Raw genomic sequence first — 25,567 nt, forward strand, 5'->3', positions numbered from 1 at the left:
ACAAAGTAGTCACTCATCACAGATTATCCCTCGATCAACTCACTACAAAGTAGTCCCTCATCACGGATTATCCCTCGATCAACTCACCACAAAGTAGTCCCTCCTCACCGATTATCCCTCGATCAACTCACCACAAAGTAGTCCCTCCTCACGGATTATCCCTCGATCAACTCACCACAAAGTAGTCCCTCATGACGGATTATCCCTCGATCAACTCACCACAAAGTAGTCCCTCCTCAAGGATTATCCCTCGATCAACTCACCACAAAGTAGTCCCTGCTCATGGATTATCCCTCGATCAACTCACCACAAAGTAGTCCCTCCTCACGGATCATCCTCCTCGCCATAATGAAGGAGTCCTTGTCCACCGATTTGTACCACTTGTCCACAAACTGAAACAGTCACATACCTGTCAACTGAGTCTCACACATTTATCACCTATGTCACGCTCACACGCAAGGTTGGGAAATTCTCGCACATTCATATAAAATGTAGATAAAAATATTTTGAAACACTTTTCTCTTTCGATTTAACGCGATTGCAACCAACACGGCAAGAGTGGGTTCATTCTTTCCCCTTTCGCGCAATTACTTGTCGTTATTTCAGAATACATGCTCTCTAAGGCCATTAAAATGGTCTTAAAATCATTCTGGACCCAGCGGGGCTTGCAGCCCCTGCACCCTGGCTTCTCACTCATTTAGACATCCAGGGGTTGACAGCTATGCAGTCAGAGTTCACAAACATTCACAAACATTTTCTGGACATAAGGCAAGTGTATTTCGCTTGCAGAGAATTAAAACGTCTGAAAATGCTTCTATCTTATTTAATACAATCACATCCTTACTCCGATACGAACTTTCTCTGCATGAAAGTATGAGGACACGGATATGATATGGTTGCCTTTAAGTGGCAAGTCTCTTCCAAAGGGGGGGGCTTCTGGAGGGGCTACCCCTTCTGTTTTTACATCTGATGACATTTGGTTTGAGCATTGCCTACCAATGGTTTACATATCATGTGTGTGAACTATTTGTTAGACTTTCGTGCAGACCACACACACAGAGCCGAGCCGAGCCGAGCACTGATGGTACAAATAGCCCAAGTGGAACACGCACACCCTATTCAAAACCCTGGATCCCCCCTGCCTCAGGTTAACCCTGAGTCAACATCAACTGCCCAATAAAATGAAGGATTCATGGGTTCTGGAGCCAACCATATGTAAGATTCCTTTCTAAAACAATTCAGCTTCATTTCTTAACCACCCCCATTCCGAAATTTTGATCATAGCAAACGAACAGGACATGTATACCCTCAATATTACACCAGGGGTTGATTCAAAGACCTTGTTTAACTTGCACCAAGTTCATGAGACAAAACTTGGTTGCACCCTGGTCCCATAAATTTATCAAAGTTGAAACATAGGCACGTCTACTGCAAGTGTCACATTAATTGATGACACATTGCTGTAAATCATATAGTCACATAATCTTGAAGTACCCACAGTTTGATGACGTCAAGCCTAGAAAAGCATGACAATTACACGAAACACAGGGATTAGGGATGTAGTAAGGTAAATAAACTTTAAAGGTAAGGACTATGTTTAAAGAAGTGTACAAGTAAGGGTAAGTCCATCTTCCCAGGGCAAGGACATTCAATGGTGTTAACTGACTACAAAAGTCCAGTTTCCAACCTTGACAAACTAGGCTGTCAGTTAACGCCCTTGCCTCTAGAAGATGGGTTTAGTCAGACACAAATTCTTTTTTTTTTACATGTACTTGGTGCATGTAGACATAAATATTAGCTTGCTTGCATTTTGGAATGACCTGTAAATGCATGCCTAAATCAAGCCCTGTACACCATTTTGGGTGTAGATAACATGGCGCTCATGGCAAGATTATTTTTTTAGATGTTCACTCTGAGAAGTTTCGTATCAGAGTAAGCGACTGATGTCAATGAGATAGGAAATTGTTGATGTGCATCTTCCCTAGGCAAGAGAGTTTACCGACTACTAAAAGTCCTTTTTCCACCCTTGCCCAACTTGGCTGGAATTCCTGGGCGAGATCATAGCGCCACCAGTTATGTCCCTTCTAAGCCTCTCCTATCGACCAATCAGATTCCACCTTTGTACCACTTCAAACAAAACGGCGGCGCTCAGCCAAGACGATCTGATCAATAATCTAAGATTTATATTGTATTTCATCGTGCAGTGCATCAAATCACGTGAGCACCTTGTTTAAAAACATGAAAATATTTCGAAAATATCTGTTGACGACGAGTTGGCGGTGCACATGCTTGGCAAATCCTGCAATCGACCAAAATCTGCACGACAGTTTACGAACTGGATTTCGATTTAGCTGCGCGATTTTGATTGGACTATGCATAGACTTGTTAGTCCAGCCAAAATATAACTCCATAATACCAGCCTAGTTCAGCAAAGGTGGAAACTGGACTTTTAAATTAATTCAGTTAATTTTTACAAACCTGTAGAGGTTATGAATTCTCTGATGAAATCCTCCTTGGGGCACTTATTGCATTTTCCTTGCTCAAGAAAATCTACATGACATAGTTGTAACCATTTTCCTTAATAAAAAATGTTACCACACAAAAAACTTCGTTTTTGTATGATATACGACCACCCTTACGGGGCCTCACCCCCAACGGCGCCTCACGCCAGGGGGAGCAACTCTCACCCAAATCACTTTCCATATGTCAAATGCTGACGGAATGTGGGGAGGTGGGTGGCCGTGCCCCAAGGAGGATTTCATCAGAGAATTCATAACCTCTACAGGTTTGTAAAATTCTCTTTCTGATTAAATCCTCCTTGGGGCACTTGCATCAAGACAGACTCCTAAAGATAATCTAGGAAGTGGCATCCGTCAGCAACAGGCGTAAATAAATACATCGTATTTGATTATTCAACAGAATAAAATATTGAGTTCAATAAATGGAACCAACCTTATCGTGAGGCACCACCGTCGAAAGGCGGGGGCTAGAGACAGGGCGTGGTCGACCATATATTATTATAAAGCCTGTTTTTGCGGCTTGTCATAAGTTGAGAACTCGAAACACCTCCCACCCCCCCCCACACTTTTTTTGAACAAGTGATATAAGGGCGTAGATCACGAGAGACCATAACCAGCGCTGAGCTAGGCCAGAGGGTCCTCGAGGATCGAAGGAGTGCGTGCGCAAAATACGAGTATTATCGAGTAGTAAGGACTGATATTTATCGACCGCAGAAGATAAAATCCGGACCATTACTGAGCAGTATAACCGGAAGACTGTCTAAAATCTTGAATGCTCAATCAGCTAGAGATCAGAACTTTGCCCAGTTCGGAGAACTGACTGACCAAACCGAGTACGCTCGCTTGAGTGTTTGTCGAGTTGGTAAGGTTTGATGAATCGTGCTCGGCTGGCTCCAAATAGCCGCGGAGCAGATCTGCTCAATGGGCAGAGCCGCGGCGTACGCTTTTGACGCAGCCACTGCTCTAACCTAATGAGCCTTCAACCTGGTAGGGGGGTCCCTGCCTGTAAGCGTATACGCTGTACAAATGGTTGAAACTATCCACCTCGAGATAGATTGTTTACTCGCAGGTGAGCCAACCTTCCTACCGCAGTAACAGCAAAATAGTTGGTTATCCTTACGGACACCCATATTTCTGCTGATATAGGCCTTGAGAGTCGTGCGGACATCCAAGACATGAGCATGTCTTGCAGTGGTCCCCGACGAGGAAGGCTGTGAAAGAGCAGGTAGCTCAATAGGAGCCGTTCACGTGGAATCGTGTGCGACCCTAGGACGGTAATAGTCCGGTAGACGAAAACTGACTGTCCCGGTGATATTTATCGACCCCATGGAAGACAGTTATTTTGGGATCGGCTGACATAACACGAATGTCGCCTACCCGTCTGCCGGACGTTACCACCACAAGGAACGCCGTCTCCCAGCTCAACAGCTGAAGAGAGAGAGACGACAGATCCCGAAAGGAAGGACCGGACAGCCAATCGAGAATGATTGACAAGTCCCAAGGGGGACTGATCCGCCGGACTGGCGGTCGGATCCTGTCCACACCTGCTAAAAAGCGCTGCACTAATGGGTGTGCACCCAGAAGTGCCCCGTCGACAGGGACATGAAAAGCTGCGATAGCTGTAGAGTACCCTCGGACTGTTGATGCGGCCAGGCCGTCATCTAGTCGCGACTGGAGAAACTCAAGCACGGATACGAGATCTGCAGAAAAAAGATCTGCAATCCCTCTATCGACACACCAGGGCGCATAGCAGGCCTATCTATCGTACTGAACGTTTGTCGAATCCCTCCGCGAAGCCAGTATTGTGTCTGCAACTCGTGCAGGAATACCGCTCTTCTGGAGGCGATTCCTGACAGTGGCCAAGCCACCGATTGAATCCTGAGATGGAGGTGGAGGGCCCCGTTCTGGGATAGGAGGTCCGGTCGTAAAGGTAATATAACAGGAGGCTGAGCCAGAAACCTGAGTATTACTGGAAACCCACTCTGCGCCGACTAAAGAGGTGCCAGGAGCACAATTAGTCGCGCAGGCTGAGTGCCTAGCTGAGACAGGACCTTGGAAATCAGAGGTACTGGGGAGAATGCCCACAGAACTGTCCGTCCAATCTAGCTGAAAGGCGTCCGGTGCCACCGACCTCGGGTCGTGGACTCGGGAGCAGAACGTTGGTGTCTGGTTATTTAACCCAGACGCAAACAGATCCACCTGTAACGACCTGTATAACAGGGAGAAAATCCCGAATATCCCCGGGTCGAGCCTCCACTCGTGAGGAGCGAGGATCCGGCAAGACAGAGCGTCCGCACGGACATTGTCCACCCCCGGGAGATAAACAGGTAGCACCCTGATATCGTGAGAGTCGCACTATAGTAGGAACTGCCACGTCTTTCGTCGAAGCGACGGAGACGCCGTTCCCCCCTGCTTCCGGATGTAAGTCATCGCCGTTTGGTTGTCCATCTCTAGACGAACCACTTGGCCACGAAGCAGTTCCGGGAAGCGTTGGAACACCAACCTGACCGCTCTCAGTTCTAGCACATTGATATGCAGTTTGATCTCCTGCTGGGACCATAGTCCCGAGGCAGTGTGATCATTCAGAACGACTCCCCAGCCGGAGAGTGACGCGTCTGTTTGAACTGTGAGAGACGGAACGGGAGTGATTCCCGACCTCGGTCCACCACTGGAGGTGTGTAATGAGCCACTACGGAGTCTCGAGCACAGTCTCGAGATCTTCCGAGTTCGCCCAAAGTCGACGGAGTGCTTGTTGAATGGGACTCATTCTCAAGCGCGCCCGCCAGACCAAATCCACTGTCGCCGCCATGTTGTCCAGTAACTGGAGCCATGTACGAGCAGTGTGACTTGCGCTTAAGGGACTTGATATCTTGTGACAGAGATACACGTCCTCTCACCGTGTTGAAATTAGGCACTAGGAAGACTACATTCTGAGTGGGGCTCAGATCTCACTTCTTGAGATTGACCATACACCCTAGAGTGATCAGAATATCTATCACTTGTTGTGTAGCTATCTGACTCAGGGATTGCAATAGAGCTCTTAGTAACCAGTCGTCGAGGTACGGATGGCAGAACCGACCTTTTGACCTGGCCACTTGGGCGGGAATCAACATCAGCTTGGTGAACACCCTCGGGGCCGTGGAGATCCCGAATGGTAGAACCCTGAACTGATAACACCTCCCGTCGAAAGAAAACCTCAGGTATTTCTTGAACTCGGGGTGTATTGGTATGTGGAGATAGGCGTAGTTTAAGTCTATTGACGTTAGCCTTTCTCCTGTCTCGACAGTTGAGATCACTGTTTGGTGACTAGGAAACAAGTCGAGTAGAAGCCCTCGCTTTCCTGTCCCTCGGGACCCGGTTCGATCGCAGCTTTCATAAGAAGTGCGTCGACCTCGGCACGGAGGAATTCCGCCTTCTCTCGGGTAGCAGGCACCGGAGTGTGCTTTATCCCGGAAAAGTGGAGGAGCGGATGAGTTTTCCACCGAGGCAAATGGCCATCCCTTAAAATGGACGGGGTCCGGGGATTGTGATGTAACTGTCTCCCATTCCTTCAGGAATAGAGCCAGTCGGCCGCCTACGGGGACATCCGGCTGGGGGCAGTGGACCCCGGCTGTCGGCAGTTCGATAACTTGCGACTGTGGGTTCACCCGGGGCTCTTCGGGCGCTAATGGTAACCCATCGTTCCCAGCCCCGCGAAAAAGCTGTTGGCCTCGACCAGCTGCCTTGCCCCGGCCCGTGCCTCTCTTCCTCCCGGCGCCCTTATACCTGAAGGAAGCGGCGGCTTCCAAGCAGGTGTGGACGTCTGACCCGTGCGTTAGCGTAGGAGGGGACAATTGGAGAGGCCCGCTTACGCGGTTTTAACGCTTGGTACCTCCAACAAGGCCTTATGAGTCTTTGATGGAAGTATACAATTGAGCAGCCCCTCGGACCACCTGCTGAGCCCCAGGGAAGAGGGTGGCACCCTCTTATACGGCAAAGCAAGTAGGTCTTGGCGTGTGTAAGTCGAGTATTTAGATACCGACATCCACCGCCTGCGCATGCCCATAACAGCGCACATCATCTGCGAGGCACAGCTACGAATAGCGTCCCGCGCAAGATAACTGAACTTCCGTTAGTTGCGCGGCCAACTCCGAAGAGTCGGCCGGCCCCTCTCCCGCTAACTCCCTCTGTACAGCCGACAGATACGCGGAGTGTACGGACACACGGAGCTGTTGGCATGCATTATGATATTGCTCCTCGAAGCATATGTAAGCAGCCTTCAACTCCGCACCGCACACGGGAAAGGGGGGGCAACCGCCGGCCCCTGGACAATCCTGTCCCGCACGTGTCTCTGCACCCGGCCCGAGGCCGAGTCCCGGTGCCGAGGTGCCGGGGGTTCAAGTGAACCCACCTGGCGCCGGGCTATGTATCCACTAGTGGAAGCCTCGGCCTCGGAAGAGGCGTCTGGCTCCGCTAGGGAAAATTGTGCGTCGGTAGTGCACGGGCCGGTGCCCGCCACCACTACGCTGGGGAGCGACCTCGAGCCGGAGCCGAAGCTTGGTCTCGGATCGTCCCCGAGACAAAGGGAACCAACCTGGCTCCGGGCTAGGTATCCAATAGTGGAAACCTCGGCCTCGGAAGAGGCGTCTGGCTCCGCTAGGGAAAATTGTGCGTCGGTAGTGCACGGGCCGGTGCCCGCCACCACTACGCTGGGTAGCGACCTCGAGCCGGAGCCGAAGCTCGGTCTCGGATCGTCCCCGAGACAAAGGGAACCAACCTGGCTCCGGGCTAGGTATCCACTAGTGGAAGCCTCGGCCTCGGAAGAGGCGTCTGGCTCCGCTAGGGAAAATTGTGCGTCGGTAGTGCACGGGCCGGCGCCCGCCACCCCTCCGCTGGGGAGCGACCTCGAGCCGGCGCCGAAGCCCGGTCTGAGATCGTCCCCGAGACCAAGTGGCCTGCCTCGGCCGACGCCGGGCATATCACAAGGTCTCGAAGCCGCGTCCGGCGCCGACAACGGGGAAGGCTCGGTCCGCATCTCCTCTCGGAGCTGAGACTTTACCTCCTCCATCATCGACGCCATCTGCGACTTAAGAAACGCAGAAAAGTCTGCCAAAGACAGTGCAGGAGAGGGTGCAGTGCTTACTACGGGGACCCTCGAGCCTTCTCCCCCGGCCCCCGGAGAGGGAGCGGGGGAGACAATCTCGACAGCTTTTTTACCCTTTTTAGATGGGGAGGGGGGGGGGGGATGTCTTAGTAGATCTGATATCTACCCCCGCCTTTAATAGACCTCTTTAAAGTGGAACAAGTCAACTTGTCTCTTTTTGGGGGCCCCGGGGGGTAAAGGCAATGTCCTCCGCCAGACATATTAGGCAGCGTTCGTGCCTGTCTTAGAACAACCCGTACACAGTTTGAAGGTCTTGTACTCTAACAAGACCGTAATTTCTGAGGTGGGCGGGAAGGGTGTCAACGTGTATCAGTGCGATATAAAGATCGGGAAGATACGTGCATAAATTGTGAAACTAGAAGCAAAGGCGTAATGTACAATGTCGATTTGTAACGCGATACTAATAGCCAATGTCGTAGTATAATTATAACACCAAAGGGGCGTGTTACGCGCTAAGGTGTAAAACCCGTAAAAAAGGTAAGTGTAGTTTATGAGTTAACACACCACCTTGGGTTTTGTAAAGGAAAAAATTGTAGACCAATGCTGTATGATATAACAAAACCCAAAGCCGTTTCTTAATGGCCTTGGTGTTACATGTATCAGCCCGTGGAACTACAATATGGACGCCATTACGGCCATTGAATTCAAAGGTACCGTGCACGTGGCGTATTATTACAACTCTATAACTTCACAATGCGAGGTATTACGCCTTTGCAATGAAAGAAATGTACCATACATACAGTTTGGTCAGCCATGGTTCTTGTCGAACGATAGATTTCTCTTATTTTTGTCTTGTGTGAAAAATCAACACGTCTGTCTCTTACAGATGACATAAGGAAAGTGATTTGGGTGAGAGTTGCTCCCCCTGGCGTGAGGCGCCGTTGGGGGTGAGGCCCCGTAAGGGTGGTCGTATATCATACAAAAACGAAGTTTTTTGTGTGGTAACATTTTTTATTAAGGAAAATGGTTACAACTATGTCATGTAGATTTTCTTGAGCAAGGAAAATGCAATAAGTGCCCCAAGGAGGATTTAATCAGAAAGAGAATCTCTTGCCTCGGGAAGATGGTTTTGATGGAAGTGATGTGTTTGTTGTCTGTACCCACCTTCCTCTCACACACGGTAGGCAGGAAGTCGTAGCCGATGCCCTCCACCTCGTAGAACATCTTGTCCGTTTTGTTCAGCTCCTCTGGCTCGGCAATGATGGAGCCCTCGGGGTCCACGCCAATGATCTGAGCAAAACACAAACCACCTCATGCACTGAAAACAATCACCTTTGTTCTTCCTGACCATCCCTACTATCCTTTCTATGAAAGGGTTTCCTGACCATCCCTGCTATCCTTGCTAAGAAAGGGTTTCCTAACTATCCCTGCTATCCTTTCAATAAAAGGGTTTCCTAACCATCCCTGCTATCCTTTCTATGAAAGGGTTTCCTAACCATCCCTGCTCTCCTTTCTATGAAAGGGTTTCCTAACCATCCCTGCTATCCTTTCTATGAAAGGGTTTCCTAACCATCCCTGCTCTCCTTTCTATGAAAGGGTTTCCTAACCATCCCTACTATCATTTCTATGAAAGGGTTTCCTAACCATCCTACTATCCTTTCTATGAAAGGGTTTCCTAACCATCCCTACTATCCTTTCTATAAAAGGGTTTCCTGACCATCCCTGCTATCCTTTCTATGAAAGGGTTTCCTAACCATCCCTGCTATCCTTTATATGAAAGGGTTTCCTGACCATCCCTGCTATTCTTTCTATGAAAGGGTTTCCTAACCATCCCTGCTATCCTTTCTATGAAAGGGTTTCCTGACCATCCCTGCTATCCTTTCTATGAAAGGGTTTCCTAATCATCCCTGCCATCCTTTATATGAAAGGGTTTCCTGACCATCCCTGCTATTCTTTCAATGAAAGGGTTTCCAAACCATCCCTACTATCCTTTCTATGAAAGGGTTTCCTAACCATCCCTGCTATTCTTTCTATGAAAGGGTTTCCTAACCATCCCTGCTATCCTTTCTATGAAAGGGTTTCCTAACCATCCCTACTATTCTTACAATGAAAAGGTTTCCTGACCATCCCTGCTATCCTTTCTATGAAAGGGTTTCCTAACCATCTCTGCTATTCTTTCTATGAAAGGGTTTCCTAACCATCCCTGCTATCCTTGCTAAGAAAGGGTTTCCTAACCATCCCTGCTCTCCTTTCTATGAAAGGGTTTCCTAACCATCCCTACTATCATTTCTATGAAAGGGTTTCCTAACCATCCTACTATCCTTTCTATGAAAGGGTTTCCTAACCATCCCTACTATCCTTTCTATAAAAGGGTTTCCTGACCATCCCTGCTATCCTTTCTATGAAAGGGTTTCCTAACCATCCCTGCTATCCTTTCTATGAAAGGGTTTCCTAACCATCCCTTCTATGCTTTCTATGAAAGGGTTTCCTGACCATCCCTGCTATCCTTTCTATGAAAGGGTTTCCTAACCATCCCTACTATCCTTTCTATAAAAGGGTTTCCTGACCATCCCTGCTATCCTTTCTATGAAAGGGTTTCCTAACCATCCCTGCTATCCTTTCTATGAAAGGGTTTCCTAACCATCCCTTCTATGCTTTCTATGAAAGGGTTTCCTGACCATCCCTGCTCTCCTTTCTATGAAAGGGTTTCCTAACCATCCCTGCTATCCTTTGTATGAAAGGGTTTCCTAACCATCCCTGCTATCCTTTGTATGAAAGGGTTCCCTAACCATCCTGCTATCCTTTCTATGAAAGGGTTTCCTAACCATCCCTACTATCCTTTCTATAAAAGGGTTTCCTAACCATCCTGCTATCCTTTCTATGAAAGGGTTTCCTAACCATCCCTACTATGCTTTCTATGAAAGGGTTTCCTAACCATCCCTGCTATCCTTTCTATGAAAGGGTTTCCTAACCATCCCTGCTATCCTCTCTATAAAAGGGTTTCCTAACCATCCCTGCTATCCTTTGTATGAAAGGGTTTCCTAACCATCCTGCTATCCTTTCTATGAAAGGGTTTCCTGACCATCCCTGCTATCCTTTCTATGAAAGGGTTTCCTAACCATCCCTACTATGAAAGAGTTTCCTGAATCTCTTCCACTTTCTACAGACAACTTTTGGTGGAGCTTTATATAAAAGTTCAATATTAATGTTAGTGGTCATCAAAATATTGCATTTATTACTCCCTAACCCTTATTTCCTTCCTCACCTTACAGTTGGGGCACCGCTCCTTAATCTTCCTGGCCACGCCCGTCAACGTGCCCCCCGTGCCCGCACCCAGCACCAGCATATCCAGCTTGTCTGAAACAAGGGAGATGGGCCAAGCCCGTCAACACTGCCAAACAAGTGTAACAGTCACAAGGACTTAACTTGAATTGCAAATGCCATTGTCAGCCGAATTGTAAAAATTGTAAAAAAATATTTTTCATATATATATTTTCTCCAATTCAGGGGTATCTTAACACTGCATATTGACAACATTCAATACATTAATGTGAAACTAAGCACTGAAACCTCTTCCTCTTGTTTGGCCTTGTTCTCAGCCAAATAACACTATGTTTTTACCTCTGTGAACACATAACACAACTATAAGACTTGGAACTGAATATCAGTCTCTGACCAGATCCAGATAAATCCTCTGTCATATTCCTGCTTTCAAAATCAAGGATAAAATCAAGTTTTCCTTGTTGTTATGTTGAAAGATATGAAATGAAAGATATACGCCCCTATACTACAGCATGAACCCAGAGCCCTTGTGTTATTTCGAACCCAGACCTATCCTAAATCATTTCTTCCGGATACGATTAACCTGTGGAACACTCTACCCAATGAAGTTACTAATTCTTGCTCATTAAAAGAATTCAAATCCTTAATCGTTCTGATACAATTATTAATAATTTTGACCTAAAATAAGGTCATAGATCATGCCAAATTGTCCACTGTCGCCTTAGGCTCGGCTGCAGTGACCTTAACGCTGTTTAGTTTAGACGACATGTATGAGACATATCAGACTGCACTTGTGGGTATCACTTTGAAGACGCAATTCACTTTTTCTATACCTGTCAAAAATACCATAATATAAAAAAACACTATGTATTTCTACACACATGGGTATGATTTAAAAACGATATTACATGGCAGTAGTTCAGTCAGCAGTTCTACAAACACGACTATTCTTAAATCAGTTCACGATTTCATTGTCAAAAGCAAAATATTCGAGTAGCTTAATTTTATGCATGTAGTAATGGAAAACTGCTATATCATATTTCACAGACACCACTTGTATTGGCTTCATATATTTCATTTGTGCATTTAGTATGTTTATGTTTAGCCCTATCTTATATATAACCAGCTGCTGTAAAGTTGTTACCTGGAGAGGTATTTACATAAGCAAGTTTTGCTTGTTTACTGATCCAGATTTCTTTTGAAATAAAAATATGTTTAAACCATTTTGAACCCTGGTTACATCACAATCTCATTAAAATCAGATCCTAGTTCTCGCTACCGCTAAACAAAAATCTGAGGACATCCCATTAGGGGTCACGTCAGAACCACCTTTCACCCGACCAATCAGAGCGTCCCTTACCAGATTATGAAAGTGACAGTCGGAATGTGATTTCTTATCATGCAACCTCGAAAACTTTATTCCGAACGATAGTTACGGGTTTAACGACTGAATCCATACAATCTAGACTATCTATTAGCCATTCCAGAACGTTCTTTTTTCAGGTTTCAAATTTGTAATCGAGAATTTGTCAAAATATGTTTCGAAGAGTAGTCGCCAATTTGAAATTAGTGCCGTAAAGCACGAGAAAGCTGCCTTCTGATTGGTCATTCCCTTAGTCAGACAAAGTGCGCAAGGTCGGTCTGACGTGACATAACGGGATGTCCTCAGATCTTTGTTTAGCGGTAGCGAGAACTAGGATCTGATTTTAATGAGATTGGGTTATATCATCTCGCATCAGTCTGCAGGAGGAGGAAATACTGTAAATCTTGAAATTAACGCGAGCGTGAATTAAATGCGAAAAATGCGAGTGGTCTTTGCTCGCATTATTAAACATCGCATTTATATCAACAATAAGACATTTTGGGTAGCAGAAATACCAACTTAGACATACGCTGAAAACAAACAACTATGTATTCGACATCACTGTTTATTGAGGAGCACTTGTTACAAGTATATAAACAATGTCATTCAAACACTAATTACATCCTGTGAATCGTCACTGCTGGGGCCAAGACAAGTGTTCTACTCACTTATTTCATCACTGATCACACCTGCAAGTCCAGACAGACGCCACCCAACACAGTGTCTTTGTTCTTTGCAACTGCGTCAAAGGCCGACACGAGCCAGCACGCATGTATTGCTTTAGCGGGAATACTCTACTCGGCGGTTATAAGCTGTGCTATTTGGTGTGTGATTAGATTAAGGTGAGGATTCTCCTATAAACCTTTATTTCCAGATTTACAGTTCTCACACAGGATGTTTATTTGTTTGTTTGTTGTTTAACGCCTCACTCAGCAATATTCCAACCGTATGACGGCGGTCTGTAAATAATCGAGTCTGGACCAGACATCATGGGCATCGATCCACACAATTGGGATCGATGACATTTCTCAACCAAGTCAGCGAGCCTGACCACCCGATCCCATTAGTCGCCTTTTACGACAAGCATAGTCGCCTTTTACGACAAGCATAGTCGCCTTTTACAGCAAGAATGGGTTGCTGAAGACCTATTCTACCCCAGATCTTTATGGGTCCGTCTGGGGTTGACAGACCTAGCATCATTAGGAAAAAGGTTGCACACTTCAGTGAATGTGTGAGTGAGTTTGGTTTAATGCCATTTTGAAAAGTATTCCAGTCAAATCACAGCCTGTCTGCTTAATGTTGGAGGAAAGTATTGGTTCTCAGGCAATGGTTTTTGAAAATATAGTGCGGGCCAGCGGTGTCTTTTTTGGTGGTGGGGTGGGTGTGTGTGTGTTCAAACTAGTTTGTAACCAGTTGTGTACAATCAATCTGGAATACAGTATTTGACTACTGTTGGACTTTTGAGGATTTTTTGTTGTTTTTTATAAAATAGAAATAAAAACGAAACGTGCTGTGAATTTTATGATGATGCAGTCGATGCCTGAGAACCAAGACTTGTATTTTTTTTCGTCTCAACCCCTGCATTGTGACCCCTGGAAATATCTGGACCATCCATTGATTCATATATCCAGGTCTCAACGCAGGTCTCATCAAGTCTTTACAGAGTTTTCACAAGATGATGAAGAAGAAATAGTCTCACCATCACAGGACTTGAGGATCTCCTCTGCAGTTCCGTCGTAGTGAGCCAGGGGGTTGCTAGCGTTCCGGTACTGAAACACATCATGAATATTCACGAGGTCAAGGCTACTTCGAAGGGTTTAACCTTGACCTACAAAACTAGGGGTCAGGGGAACCCCTAATCGTTAACTTCAAGAGTTGTTACAGGAAATATGGTCCTGTCAGTTCATGAAACGATGTATTGTATTGTACTGCAAGATCTTAAATTACTTTTAATTGCAAGACCTTTATACTTCTTGTCCAGAATTTGGTACAATGATTAATATTGTAAGTCCTTCATGATGCAATGTGTTTGTTTTGTATCAATTCTACACATAAATTTGTGCATATCAGAGTAGAATAGGTCTTCAGCAACCCATGCTTGCCGCAAAAGGCAACTATGCTTGTCGTAAAAGACAACTAACAGGATCGGGTGGTCAGGCTCGCTGACTTGGTTGTTGCATGTTATCATATCCTAATTGCGTGGATCAATGCTCATGATGTCAATCACAAGATTGTCTGGTCCAGATCCGATTATTTACAAAACAAAAAGCAGTAGGATTTTATGATTTATGCCAACCATATCCCAACACGCCCAACCTGGGCCTTAAGGCTTAAAAAAATAAAAGCTTAAATTCTCAGGCAATGAATTTTGAAAATATAGTGCGGGCGGGCAGTGCTTTTTTTTTCTTGTTCAAACTAGTATTTAAAGAAATAAACAGTTTTGTACCATCAACCTGGGAAAGGGCTTCCCTACATAAACAAGCATACAAACTTCTATGGCTGCCATGACCATAACACCAGATGCACAGTAAAGCAGTGCGCACGTAAAGGGAAGTAACTGCATGCTACATTGGATTGAATTGTTTTTAAGTCTTAGGATTTTATTTTTTTTTAAATGGAAATAAAAACGAAACGTGTGGCAGACTTAATGATGATGCGGGCTGTGCCTGAGAACCAAGACTATTAATATTTAAAAAAATTTTTTTAGCCTAATGGCTATTCCTTTAACATTACATCCAAGTTAGAGGGGGTGGTCGGGTAGCCTAGTGGTTAAAGCGCTGTTGTCATGCCGAAGACCCGGGTTCAAATCCCGACATGGGTACAATGTGTGAAGCCCATTTCTGGTGTCCCCCGCCGTGATATTGCTGGAATATTGCTAAAAGCGGCGTAAAACCAAACTCACTCACTCCAAGTTAGAAGTTTGGTTGTTGTTTAACAACGTTCACAGCAATATTCCCATCATCCAAATTAGAGCGTGTGGGTGTCATTTTATGCCGCTTTTAGCAATATTCCAGCAATATTCAACGGGGGACACCAGAAATGGGCTTCACACATTGTACCCATGTCGGGAATGGAACCCAGCGAACGCTTTAACCACTAGGCTACCCGACCACCCCCGATCCAAATAAGAAGAGAAGTGAATAGACTAAAAAGGTTTAGGGAAAGTCTGTCTGTGGTTAAAGTTAACAATGTGGAACATTGACAGTCCTACTTTGTTCCCATCAAGACTCAAAACCTATCTTTTCACCAAATCTTTCTGGGAGTATTGAGGCTTTGTGTTTTCCTAGCTGTGTAATGTCTCTTTTTTGTGTAGACTCAAATGAAGCGCTTTTGAGCAGTTCTTCGAACTGGATGCCAGCGCTATATAAATCTGTAGTTATTATTATTATTATCCTGGGGGAAGTTTTACTCAAGAGTATAGTATCCTAACTTATGGGGGAAATCTGGGATAGGTTATGTCCAAAAATGAAGGGTAATTCATCCCAGTGAAACATACCTAAGTGGAAGTAGGAAAATGTATACTGGGATAATACTGGAACTTGAATCAGTGTATACTTCCCCCAGGATAATGATAATAATAACTACAGATTTATATAGCGCTGGTATCCAGTTCGAAGATATCCAATGGCAGCCTATTCCATAGCTCAGGGGCAACGTTGGCGAAACTCCGACCTCCAAAAGTCGCCGTTCTAACACTAGGCACAGAGAGTAGGGACTGGCAGCTTGATCTGAGAGATAATATTTAGTAGGATATAATCCTTGCTTACACATGCACCTCTCTAGATAATGCAATCATCTTGGACGTGATTTTAAACCCCTTTTCACGTCACCTCCCATGTGGACCTACTGTATCACCAACAGGGCAGTGTGTTCACCATCTTCCCGAGGCAAGAGAGTTAACTGACTTTAAAAGAACAGTTTCTACCCTTGCCGAACTAGGCTGGAATTCCTGGGCTTGATAGTAGCGCCACAAGTGGTTATTATGAGTTATGTCCCTTCTAAGCCTCTCCTATGGACAATCAGATTCCATCACTTGCATTTGTTTCAAACAAAATGGCAGCGCCCAGTCAAGACGGTCTGATCGATAATCAAGATCTATATTGTGATAAAACGGGTCTTACATCGCGAAGAGCATCAAATCACGCGAGCACCTTGATTAAAACATGAAAAGGTTTGGAAAATATCTGTTGACAACGAGTTGGCGGTGCAAATGCTTTGCATGCTTTGCAAATCCTGCAATCAACCGAAACCTGCACGACAGTTTATGATCCGGATTTCAATTTCTTTGCGAGATTTTGATTGGACTATGCAAAGATTTGTTAGTCAAGCCAAAATGTAACTCCATAATACCAGCCTAGTTCGGCAAGGATGGAAACTGGACTTTTAAAGTCAGTTAACTCTCTTGCCTCTGGAAGATGTGTGTTCAATACTGGAGTGATAGTTTATCTCGGAGATCCTTGTACCTGATCCAAGATGTGGGAGTTCGGGATCTCCTCCATCAGACGGCGGGCCACCCCGATGTGGGACTCGGGGGAGTCGAAGGCAGCACTGGTGGGGGTCCGAACAATCTCCGCGCCCAGAGCTCGCAACACGTCCACCTGCACACATCACCAAATATAGACACACAGGGAAAAGCTTGAAGCGTTACTTTATAATCAGATGTAGGGAATACAGTTTCAAATGTTTAAATTATCCTGACAAATTTACACTGCGAAGAGCCTCTCTGTGATATTGCGATAAAACATGTTTCATAATCTCATTACTATATCTCAATGTATATGTCGATCTCAGTACATGTCAATAATGTCAAGTTCTAATGTCATTGTCAATTCATTTAAATGTCAATATATATTAGTGTCAGTATCGACCAGTGTCAATATATCTCAGTGTCAGAATATCTAAGTTTCAGTAAATCTCAGTGTCAGAAGATCTGTGTCATAATATCATGATGTCAGTATATCTCAGTGTCATTATATCTCAGTGTCAGAATATCTCAGTTTCAGTAAATCTCAGTGTCAATATATCCCAGTGTCAATATATCTCAGTGTCAGAAGATCTGTGTCAATATATCATGATGTCAGTATATCTCAGTGTCAATATATCACAATGACAATATATCATCATGTCAGTATATCTCAGTGTCAATATATCCCAAGGACAATATGTCATGCTGTCAATATATCCCAGTGTCAATATATCCCAAGGACAATATGTCATGCTGTCAGTATATCTCAGTGTCAATATATCCCAGTGTCAATATATCCCCGAGTCAATATATCCCAAGGACAATATGTCATGCTGTCAGTATATCTCAGTGTCAATATATCCCAGAGTCAATATATCCCAGTGTCAATATATACCAAGGTCAATATGTAATCCTGTCAGTATTGTGAGAGAGGAACAGTGTATCTTCCCATCACTGTACATCAACGTGTGTTACCTTCTCCATGCTCATCTTCTCTGGCATCACAATGATGCAGCGGTAGCCCTTCACCGCTGCCGCCAGGGCGATACCAATACCTGCAGAAAGAACCAGCATTCAGTCAGTGCCAGTGATGCTACAGTCACACAGACAATGTGACCACAATGCAACCTCTTGGCGACTGATTTCCTTTGTGACCGACTGGCGATCGCTGAGACCGGTGCAACCACTTCTGCCCATATTTGGAATGAGGGTATGATCACCGATCAATCAGCAATAGGTTTTACAACTTGAAATGTTTGCAACTGGTTGAGACCGATCAATGACTGGTCAGCGAATCTTTGGTGACTTGTTGCAACAAAACGGGGACTGGTCGGTGACTAGTTGTCGACCGATCACCGTTCAAAACATAATGCGCATAAAAAAAGGGTGCTTTTTTTAATCAAATAATTCCTTTGCAAGTTGTCACCGATGAAGCGCCGGTCAATCACCGCCTCATCACTGATCAATCACCAATAGGTCACCACTAGGTTGCAAAGAGGCAACACTCTTGTGTAGAAGAAACCGTCGCCACACAGTGGAAACCAATCTGCGATTCAAATAACACCACCTCTAGGAGATCAATCAAACCTCCGAGGGACAAAATCAGTCGCAGCCAGTCTTTTGTGCATGTTCAGAAGACTGGCTGCGACTGAATAGGTTTTGCTACCGCTCTGAAACCTTGTAGCGACCCCTGAAACCTCATTGTGATTGTCAAATATTTTGGTCGCCAGGAGATTGCATCGCGGTTGCATTGTCTGTGTGACTGAGGCCCACACCTGTCTACTGTATCACTTCCAGGAGACGTAAGTGTTAACCATGGTTGGAAAATTTCGCTTCATTTTTTTCACCCCTTTTAATTTCTGAATCCCCAAGTTTATTTTGTGTTGTGTTTTGCATTAAGCATTTTCAAAATGTATGTTCATTTTCAATGTATTTGGCATGGTTATTTGCGTACAAGTATGTTTATCATTGCCATTATGATTTAAACCTTGCCAGCGGGACTCAAAACAAGGAATGCCAAACCCTGTAGTGCGGTATTATTGCAGAATCAGGCCAAAAAGTGGTTCCTTCGTTGTGATATTGTGTGACAGTCGTCAGTGGCAACCAGGGATATGCTCTGTGTGACTGACAGACCTACCTCTGTTTCCGGAGGTGGGTTCAGTGTGACTGACTGACCTACCTGTGTTTCCAGAGAGGGATTCCATGTGACTGACTGACCTACCTGTGTTTCCGGAGGTGGGTTCCATGTGACTGTCTGACCTACCTGTGTTTCTGGAGGTGGATTCCATGTGACTGTCTGACCTACCTGTGTTTCCGGAGGTGGATTCCATGTGACTGTCTGACCTACCTGTGTTTCCGGAGGTGGGTTCCATGTGACTGACTGACCTACCTGTGTTTCCGGAGGTGGATTCCATGTGACTGTCTGACCTACCTGTGTTTCCGGAGGTGGGTTCCATGTGACTGACTGACCTACCTGTGTTTCCGGAGGTGGGTTCCATGTGACTGTCTGACCTACCTGTGTTTCTGGAGGTGGATTCCATGTGACTGTCTGACCTACCTGTGTTTCCGGAGGTGGATTCCATGTGACTGTCTGACCTACCTGTGTTTCCGGAGGTGGGTTCCATGTGACTGACTGACCTACCTGTGTTTCCGGAGGTGGGTTCCATGTGACTGTCTGACCTACCTGTGTTTCCGGAGGTGGGTTCCATGTGACTGTCTGACCTACCTGTGTTTCCGGAGGTGGGTTCCATGTGACTGTCTGACCTACCTGTGTTTCCAGAGGTGGATTCCATGTGACTGAAAGACATACCTGTGTTTCCGGAGGTGGGTTCCATGTGACTGTCTGACCTACCTGTGTTTCCAGAGGTGGGTTCCATGTGACTGTCTGACCTACCTGTGTTTCCGGAGGTGGATTCCATGTGACTGTCTGACCTACCTGTGTTTCCGGAGGTGGGTTCAGTGTGACTGTCTGACCTACCTGTGTTTCGGGAGAGGGATTCCGTGTGACTGTCTGACCTACCTGTGTTTCCAGAGGTGGGTTCCATGTGACTGACTGACCTACCTGTGTTTCCGGAGGGGATTCCATGTGACTGACTGACCTACGTGTGTTTCCAGAGGTGGGTTCCGTGTGACTGACAGACCTACCTGTGTTTCCGGAGGGGGATTCCATGTGACTGACTGACCTACGTGTGTTTCCAGAGGTGGGTTCGTTGTGACTGTCTGACCTACCTGTGTTTCCGTAGGTGGATTCCATGTGACTGTCTGACCTACCTGTGTTTCCGGAGGTGGGTTCGATGTGACTGTCTGACCTACCTGTGTTTCCGGAGGTGGGTTCCATGTGACTGTCTGACCTACCTGTGTTTCCGGAGAGGGATTCCATGTGACTGACTGACCTACCTGTGTTTCCAGAGGTGGGTTCCGTGTGACTGACAGACCTACCTGTGTTTCCGGAGGGGGATTCCATGTGACTGACTGACCTACGTGTGTTTCCAGAGGTGGGTTCGTTGTGACTGTCTGACCTACCTGTGTTTCCGTAGGTGGATTCCATGTGACTGTCTGACCTACCTGTGTTTCCGGAGGTGGGTTCGATGTGACTGTCTGACCTACCTGTGTTTCCGGAGGTGGGTTCCATGTGACTGTCTGACCTACCTGTGTTTCCGGAGGTGGGTTCCATGTGACTGTCTGACCTACCTGTGTTTCCGGAGGGGGGTTCGTTGTGACTGTCTGACCTACCTGTGTTTCCAGAGGTGGGTTCCGTGTGACTGTCTGACCTACCTGTGTTTCGGGAGAGGGATTCCGTGTGACTGTCTGACCTACCTGTGTTTCCGGAGGGGGGTTCGTTGTGACTGTCTGACCTACCTGTGTTTCCGTAGGTGGATTCCATGTGACTGTCTGACCTACCTGTGTTTCCGGAGGTGGGTTCGATGTGACTGTCTGACCTACCTGTGTTTCCGGAGGTGGGTTCGATGTGACTGTCTGACCTACCTGTGTTTCCGGAGGTGGGTTCCATGTGACTGTCTGACCTACCTGTGTTTCCGGAGGGGGGTTCGTTGTGACTGTCTGACCTACCTGTGTTTCCAGAGGTGGGTTCCGTGTGACTGACAGACCTACCTGTGTTTCCGGAGGGGGATTCCATGTGACTGACTGACCTACGTGTGTTTCCAGAGGTGGGTTCGTTGTGACTGTCTGACCTACCTGTGTTTCCGTAGGTGGATTCCATGTGACTGTCTGACCTACCTGTGTTTCCGGAGGTGGGTTCGATGTGACTGTCTGACCTACCTGTGTTTCCGGAGGTGGGTTCCATGTGACTGTCTGACCTACCTGTGTTTCCGGAGAGGGATTCCATGTGACTGACTGACCTACCTGTGTTTCCGGAGGTGGATTCCATGTGACTGTCTGACCTACCTGTGTTTCCGGAGATGGGTACCATGTGACTATCTGACCTACCTGTGTTTCCGGAGGTGGATTCCATGTGACTGTCTGACCTACCTGTGTTTCCGGAGGGGGATTCCATGTGACTGTCTGACCTACCTGTGTTTCCGGAGGTGGATTCTACATGACTGTCTGACCTACCTGTGCTTCCGGAGGTGGGTTCCATGTGACTGTCTGACCTACCTGTGTTTCCGGAGGGGGGATTCCATGTGACTGTCTGACCTACCTGTGTTTCCGGAGGTGGATTCCATGTGACTGTCTGACCTACCTGTGTTTCCGGAGGTGGATTCTACATGACTGTCTGACCTACCTGTGTTTCCGGAGGTGGGTACCATGTGACTGACTGACCTACCTGTGTTTCCGGAGGGGGATTCCATGTGACTGTCTGACCTACCTGTGTTTCCGGAGATGGATTCTACATGACTGTCTGACCTACCTGTGCTTCCGGAGGTGGGTTCCATGTGACTGTCTGACCTACCTGTGTTTCCGGAGGGGGATTCCATGTGACTGTCTGACCTACCTGTGTTTCCGGAGGTGGATTCCATGCGACTGTCTGACCTACCTGTGTTTCCGGAGGTGGATTCTACATGACTGTCTGACCTACCTGTGTTTCCGGAGGTGGATTCCGTGTGACTGACTGACCTACCTGTGTTTCCGGAGGGGGGTTCGATGTGACTGACTGACCTACCTGTGTTTCCGGAGGTGGGTTCAGTGTGACTGACTGACCTACCTGTGTTTCGGGAGAGGGATTCCGTGTGACTGTCTGACCTACCTGTGTTTCCGGAGGTGGGTTCGATGTGACTGACTGACCTACCAGAGGTGGATTCTATTTGACTGTCTGACCTACCTGTGTTTCCGGAGGTGGGTTCCATGTGACTGTCTGACCTACCAGAGGTGGATTCTACGTGACTGTCTGACCTACCTGTGTTTCCGGAGGTGGGTTCGATGAGGACATCTCCAGGTTTCAGATGTCCCTTCTCCTCGGCATCCAAGATCATCCGCAGACCGATCCTGTCCTTTACACTCCCGCCAGCGTTGAAGAACTCACACTTGACCACTGCACACAAAATATACATTCAAACACCATGTGACAGGGATCGAGGACTATTTACTGTATATTGTGATTTTTCAGAATTATTCATTATTTATGTATTAGACTAAACTAAATAACAGTCTGTGTTCTCAGGCACCACCCGCATCAGCATAAAGTTCGCCGCATGTTTCATTTTTATTTCAATTTTAAAAAATAAATAAAAAAATCCAAGTCCAATGTTAGTCAAGTACTGTAGTCCAGTATTTTACTCAAGGAATATACATTTATGTAGGGAGGCCGTTTCCCAGGCTGATTGTACACAACTGTGTATTTGGTTACATACTGGTTTGAACAACAACAACAACAACAACAAAAAAAGGCACCGCCTGCCTGCACTATATTTTCAAAAACCTTTTTTCAAGCCTAACAGTATTGTCATATGTATTGCCATATATTTGGAGCTGAAGTGTTTGGCAGTGATTGACATCCAGATTCTAACACGACAATGTCAAAGACAGGATGGTCAGTCGCCGCCATTTTGTAGTCACGGATAGAGTAGAGATAACACCACTTTCAATTAATTTGAGGAGGCACGGGTGGCCCAGTCGTCCAAGGCGCCCAATTCGCTGTGCAGAGTTGCGTCCCTTGGGCACGCCAGGAACCTATGATTGTGGGTTCGAATCCCAGTTCGCTCTGATTATGTTTCTAGGTTTGTCAGCACCACTACCGTGCGCGTAGGTTTCACTGAAGTGGTAAACATCCGAGACCTGCATCACTTCGGGCTTACCTCCCACATCAAGCTGACATGCCACTATATTACTGTAATACTGTTAAAAGCGACGTTAAACCCAACACACTCACTCAATAACTTTGAGGGTAAACATCACTTGTGAATGAATTTCTGTCTAGATTTTAGGTCAAACAAAACACATAATAACAAAACTTGTTATATATACGTTTCACTCAACACACCGGAACCAATTTTTTTATTGAAATACGAATCGTTTGTAAAGCGTATTGCAGTATACTGGCATAATGGTAAAACCTAATAACTACCAAAATAACATGAATTGGGAATTGGCTTATTCCATTTTGAGATTTTTTACTGACATTTGCTGCGGACTTGGGGTCAACTATCTATCTCTGTGATCCTGAAATATTTTTTTGCCAAACGGACATTTGCATTTTGGTCACGCCCACCTCATATCTGAGGTGATGGATGTATGAACAATTAGAGTGAGTGAGTGTGTGAGTTTGGCTTAACGCCGCTTTTAACAGTATTCCAGTCATATCGTGGCGTGTCAGCTTAATGTGGGAGGAAAGCCTGAAGTGATGCAGGTTTTTAGACGTTTACCACTTCGGTGAAACCCACGAGCACGGGTATGGTGCTGACAAACCTAGAAACATAATTGGGGCGAACCGGGATTCGAACCCACAATCATAGGTTTCTGGCGTGTCCAAGGGACGCAACTCTGCACAGCGAATCGCGGCGCCTTAGACGACTGGGCCACCCGTGCCCCCTGAACAATTAGAATAAATTCAAGCGTCACTTTCAAGGCATATAGTGTTCCCTCGCTATTCTGCCCTTCAATAACTCGGTTACAACGCATGGTTACAATTGGCTCCCAAAATTTATATACATTTTTTATAAACTCAAGGTTTTCACTGACACGATGTTTTTCCCAAAAAAATCATCATCAGCTGATCACCACGAGCACGTAACACCGGAAATACCAGTCAACAAATCCGAACTGAAATACGCAATCCAATTATCATGCTATTTGGTTATAAAATTGTGTTCATTGTATATCTGGACTTGTGTTTGTAATATATTTTATCCATTTTATTCAAAATTGGTATCTGACAGAAATACTTGGTTTCTTGGTTTACAGATTTTAGTGTGAAAAATCTTGGTTGGGAAATAAATGAAAAATTTCAATGATATTTATTTCAAAGTAACTTGGATTTCTTGCCCTGCATGCATTCTTTATGAAGTTCATCTTGACGGTATTTCAGTTTCAGTGTCAGTTGTCAGAATGAAAAAGGTATAGCCAGAGCTCCAGATAAGCTGCGTATCTGGTAAAATACGCCTCAAAAATCCAGAAATATGCAGTAAAATAAAATCCAAGCGTGTCAAATACGCAACAAACATTACAGATACGCTACAAAAATAAAACTTGTGCGTATCATCAAAATATTGTGAAGTAACCCTGCGTATTCGATTAGCAAATCAGCAACTTATTTTGAAATTATAAACGGGCATTCCGTCAACCTTGCCAAACTCCACGATGAGTTACATCATGATCATTTGCCATCACACTTTCTTGTGGAAGTATCGTGGTATTTTCAAGTCCTATAAAGCTCTCGAACCCACACGACACCAGTTTGCAGGGACTAGATGAATAGTGTTTTTAAATATTTAACTTAAATACCCACATGTGTAAAAACTAGTGGGTAACAGAAATTTGAATACCCAGATAGAATTACTGATACCCAATGATTTTTAAATGCATGGGTAAAATACCCATAACACCAAAAGCTGATCTGGATTCTGTATTGCCTATCAATTACTACTGTCAACCTCTCATTCGGGGGGTTATCTGGCAAGGTTGTCAGTGTTGAGGTGAGGTGAGGTGAAATGGTGTTTAACGTCGCGTCCAAGATTATTGCACTTATGTAGCGACGTGCATGTACGTGTATGTGTGTGTGGCTGCTTGTACTAGTCCGGACTGATGCCGATTTAGAGTGCTAGCTCACTGAGATACCATGCCGCAGTTTAACATGAATATCCCACTCAGACACAGTATACTGACTCCGAGCCAACCAGTCCTTGTTTTAGCCCCTTAATGCCGAGCGCCAGACAGGGAAACAACAAGTACCATCTTTTAACGTCTTTTGGTATGACGCAGCCGGGGATCGAACCCCGAACCTTCCGCTCTCCGGGCGGATGCTCTACCACTAGACCACAGGGGCGGTTGTCAGTGTTGAAGTGTATTGTAGACGTCACTCACGGAGTTGACACTTGATGTTGTCCTTCTTGGTGATGCGGTTGACCTTGACGAGCGGTGTCTGTCCGATGTTATCCAGGATTGTCTCCATGATCTTGGGCTTCTCAACGCTGAAACAATCACCGATTCTTTTACACCGCAGTGGGGGATTTATTGAAAGATGTAAAATGGTTGGGAAAATTTTGAATGAGAATAAATAATATAGATATTTTGATATCTGTATCATGTGTAACAAGGAATGAAATAGATGAGGGCTGGTCAAAATGTTCTAAGCCTGACTAACTTTCAACTATGGGCCATAGCAAAGTGAACTGGTTAATGCAGTACATTGTTTGAGTAGTCCATTGCAAGTGTATCTGGTCTGTTGAGGCCACTGTTTGGCG

General features: G+C 45.7%; 1 protein-coding gene across 4 annotated transcripts in view; it reads right to left on the minus strand.

Moving 5' to 3' along the window:
* Positions 1–25,567, minus strand: part of LOC124115516 (cystathionine beta-synthase-like) — a 55,075-nt gene that overhangs the window by 20,642 nt on the left and 8,866 nt on the right. For all 4 annotated transcript variants that reach the window (XM_048398578.1, XM_048398577.1, XM_048398576.1 and 1 more), the window contains exons 3-10: positions 25,188–25,294; positions 22,066–22,200; positions 17,688–17,767; positions 16,711–16,845; positions 13,947–14,016; positions 10,868–10,959; positions 8,767–8,892; positions 308–392 (exon numbers count right to left, since the gene is read on the minus strand). In XM_048398578.1, coding sequence (XP_048254535.1) covers positions 308–392; positions 8,767–8,892; positions 10,868–10,959; positions 13,947–14,016; positions 16,711–16,845; positions 17,688–17,767; positions 22,066–22,200; positions 25,188–25,294 — 830 coding nt within the window. The remainder of the gene's footprint in view (positions 1–307; positions 393–8,766; positions 8,893–10,867; positions 10,960–13,946; positions 14,017–16,710; positions 16,846–17,687; positions 17,768–22,065; positions 22,201–25,187; positions 25,295–25,567) is intronic.

This window comes from Haliotis rufescens, unplaced genomic scaffold, assembly GCF_023055435.1.
Source record: "Haliotis rufescens isolate VD_foot unplaced genomic scaffold, xgHalRufe1.0.p SCAF_18, whole genome shotgun sequence".
Taxonomy (NCBI): Eukaryota; Metazoa; Mollusca; class Gastropoda; order Lepetellida; family Haliotidae; genus Haliotis; species Haliotis rufescens.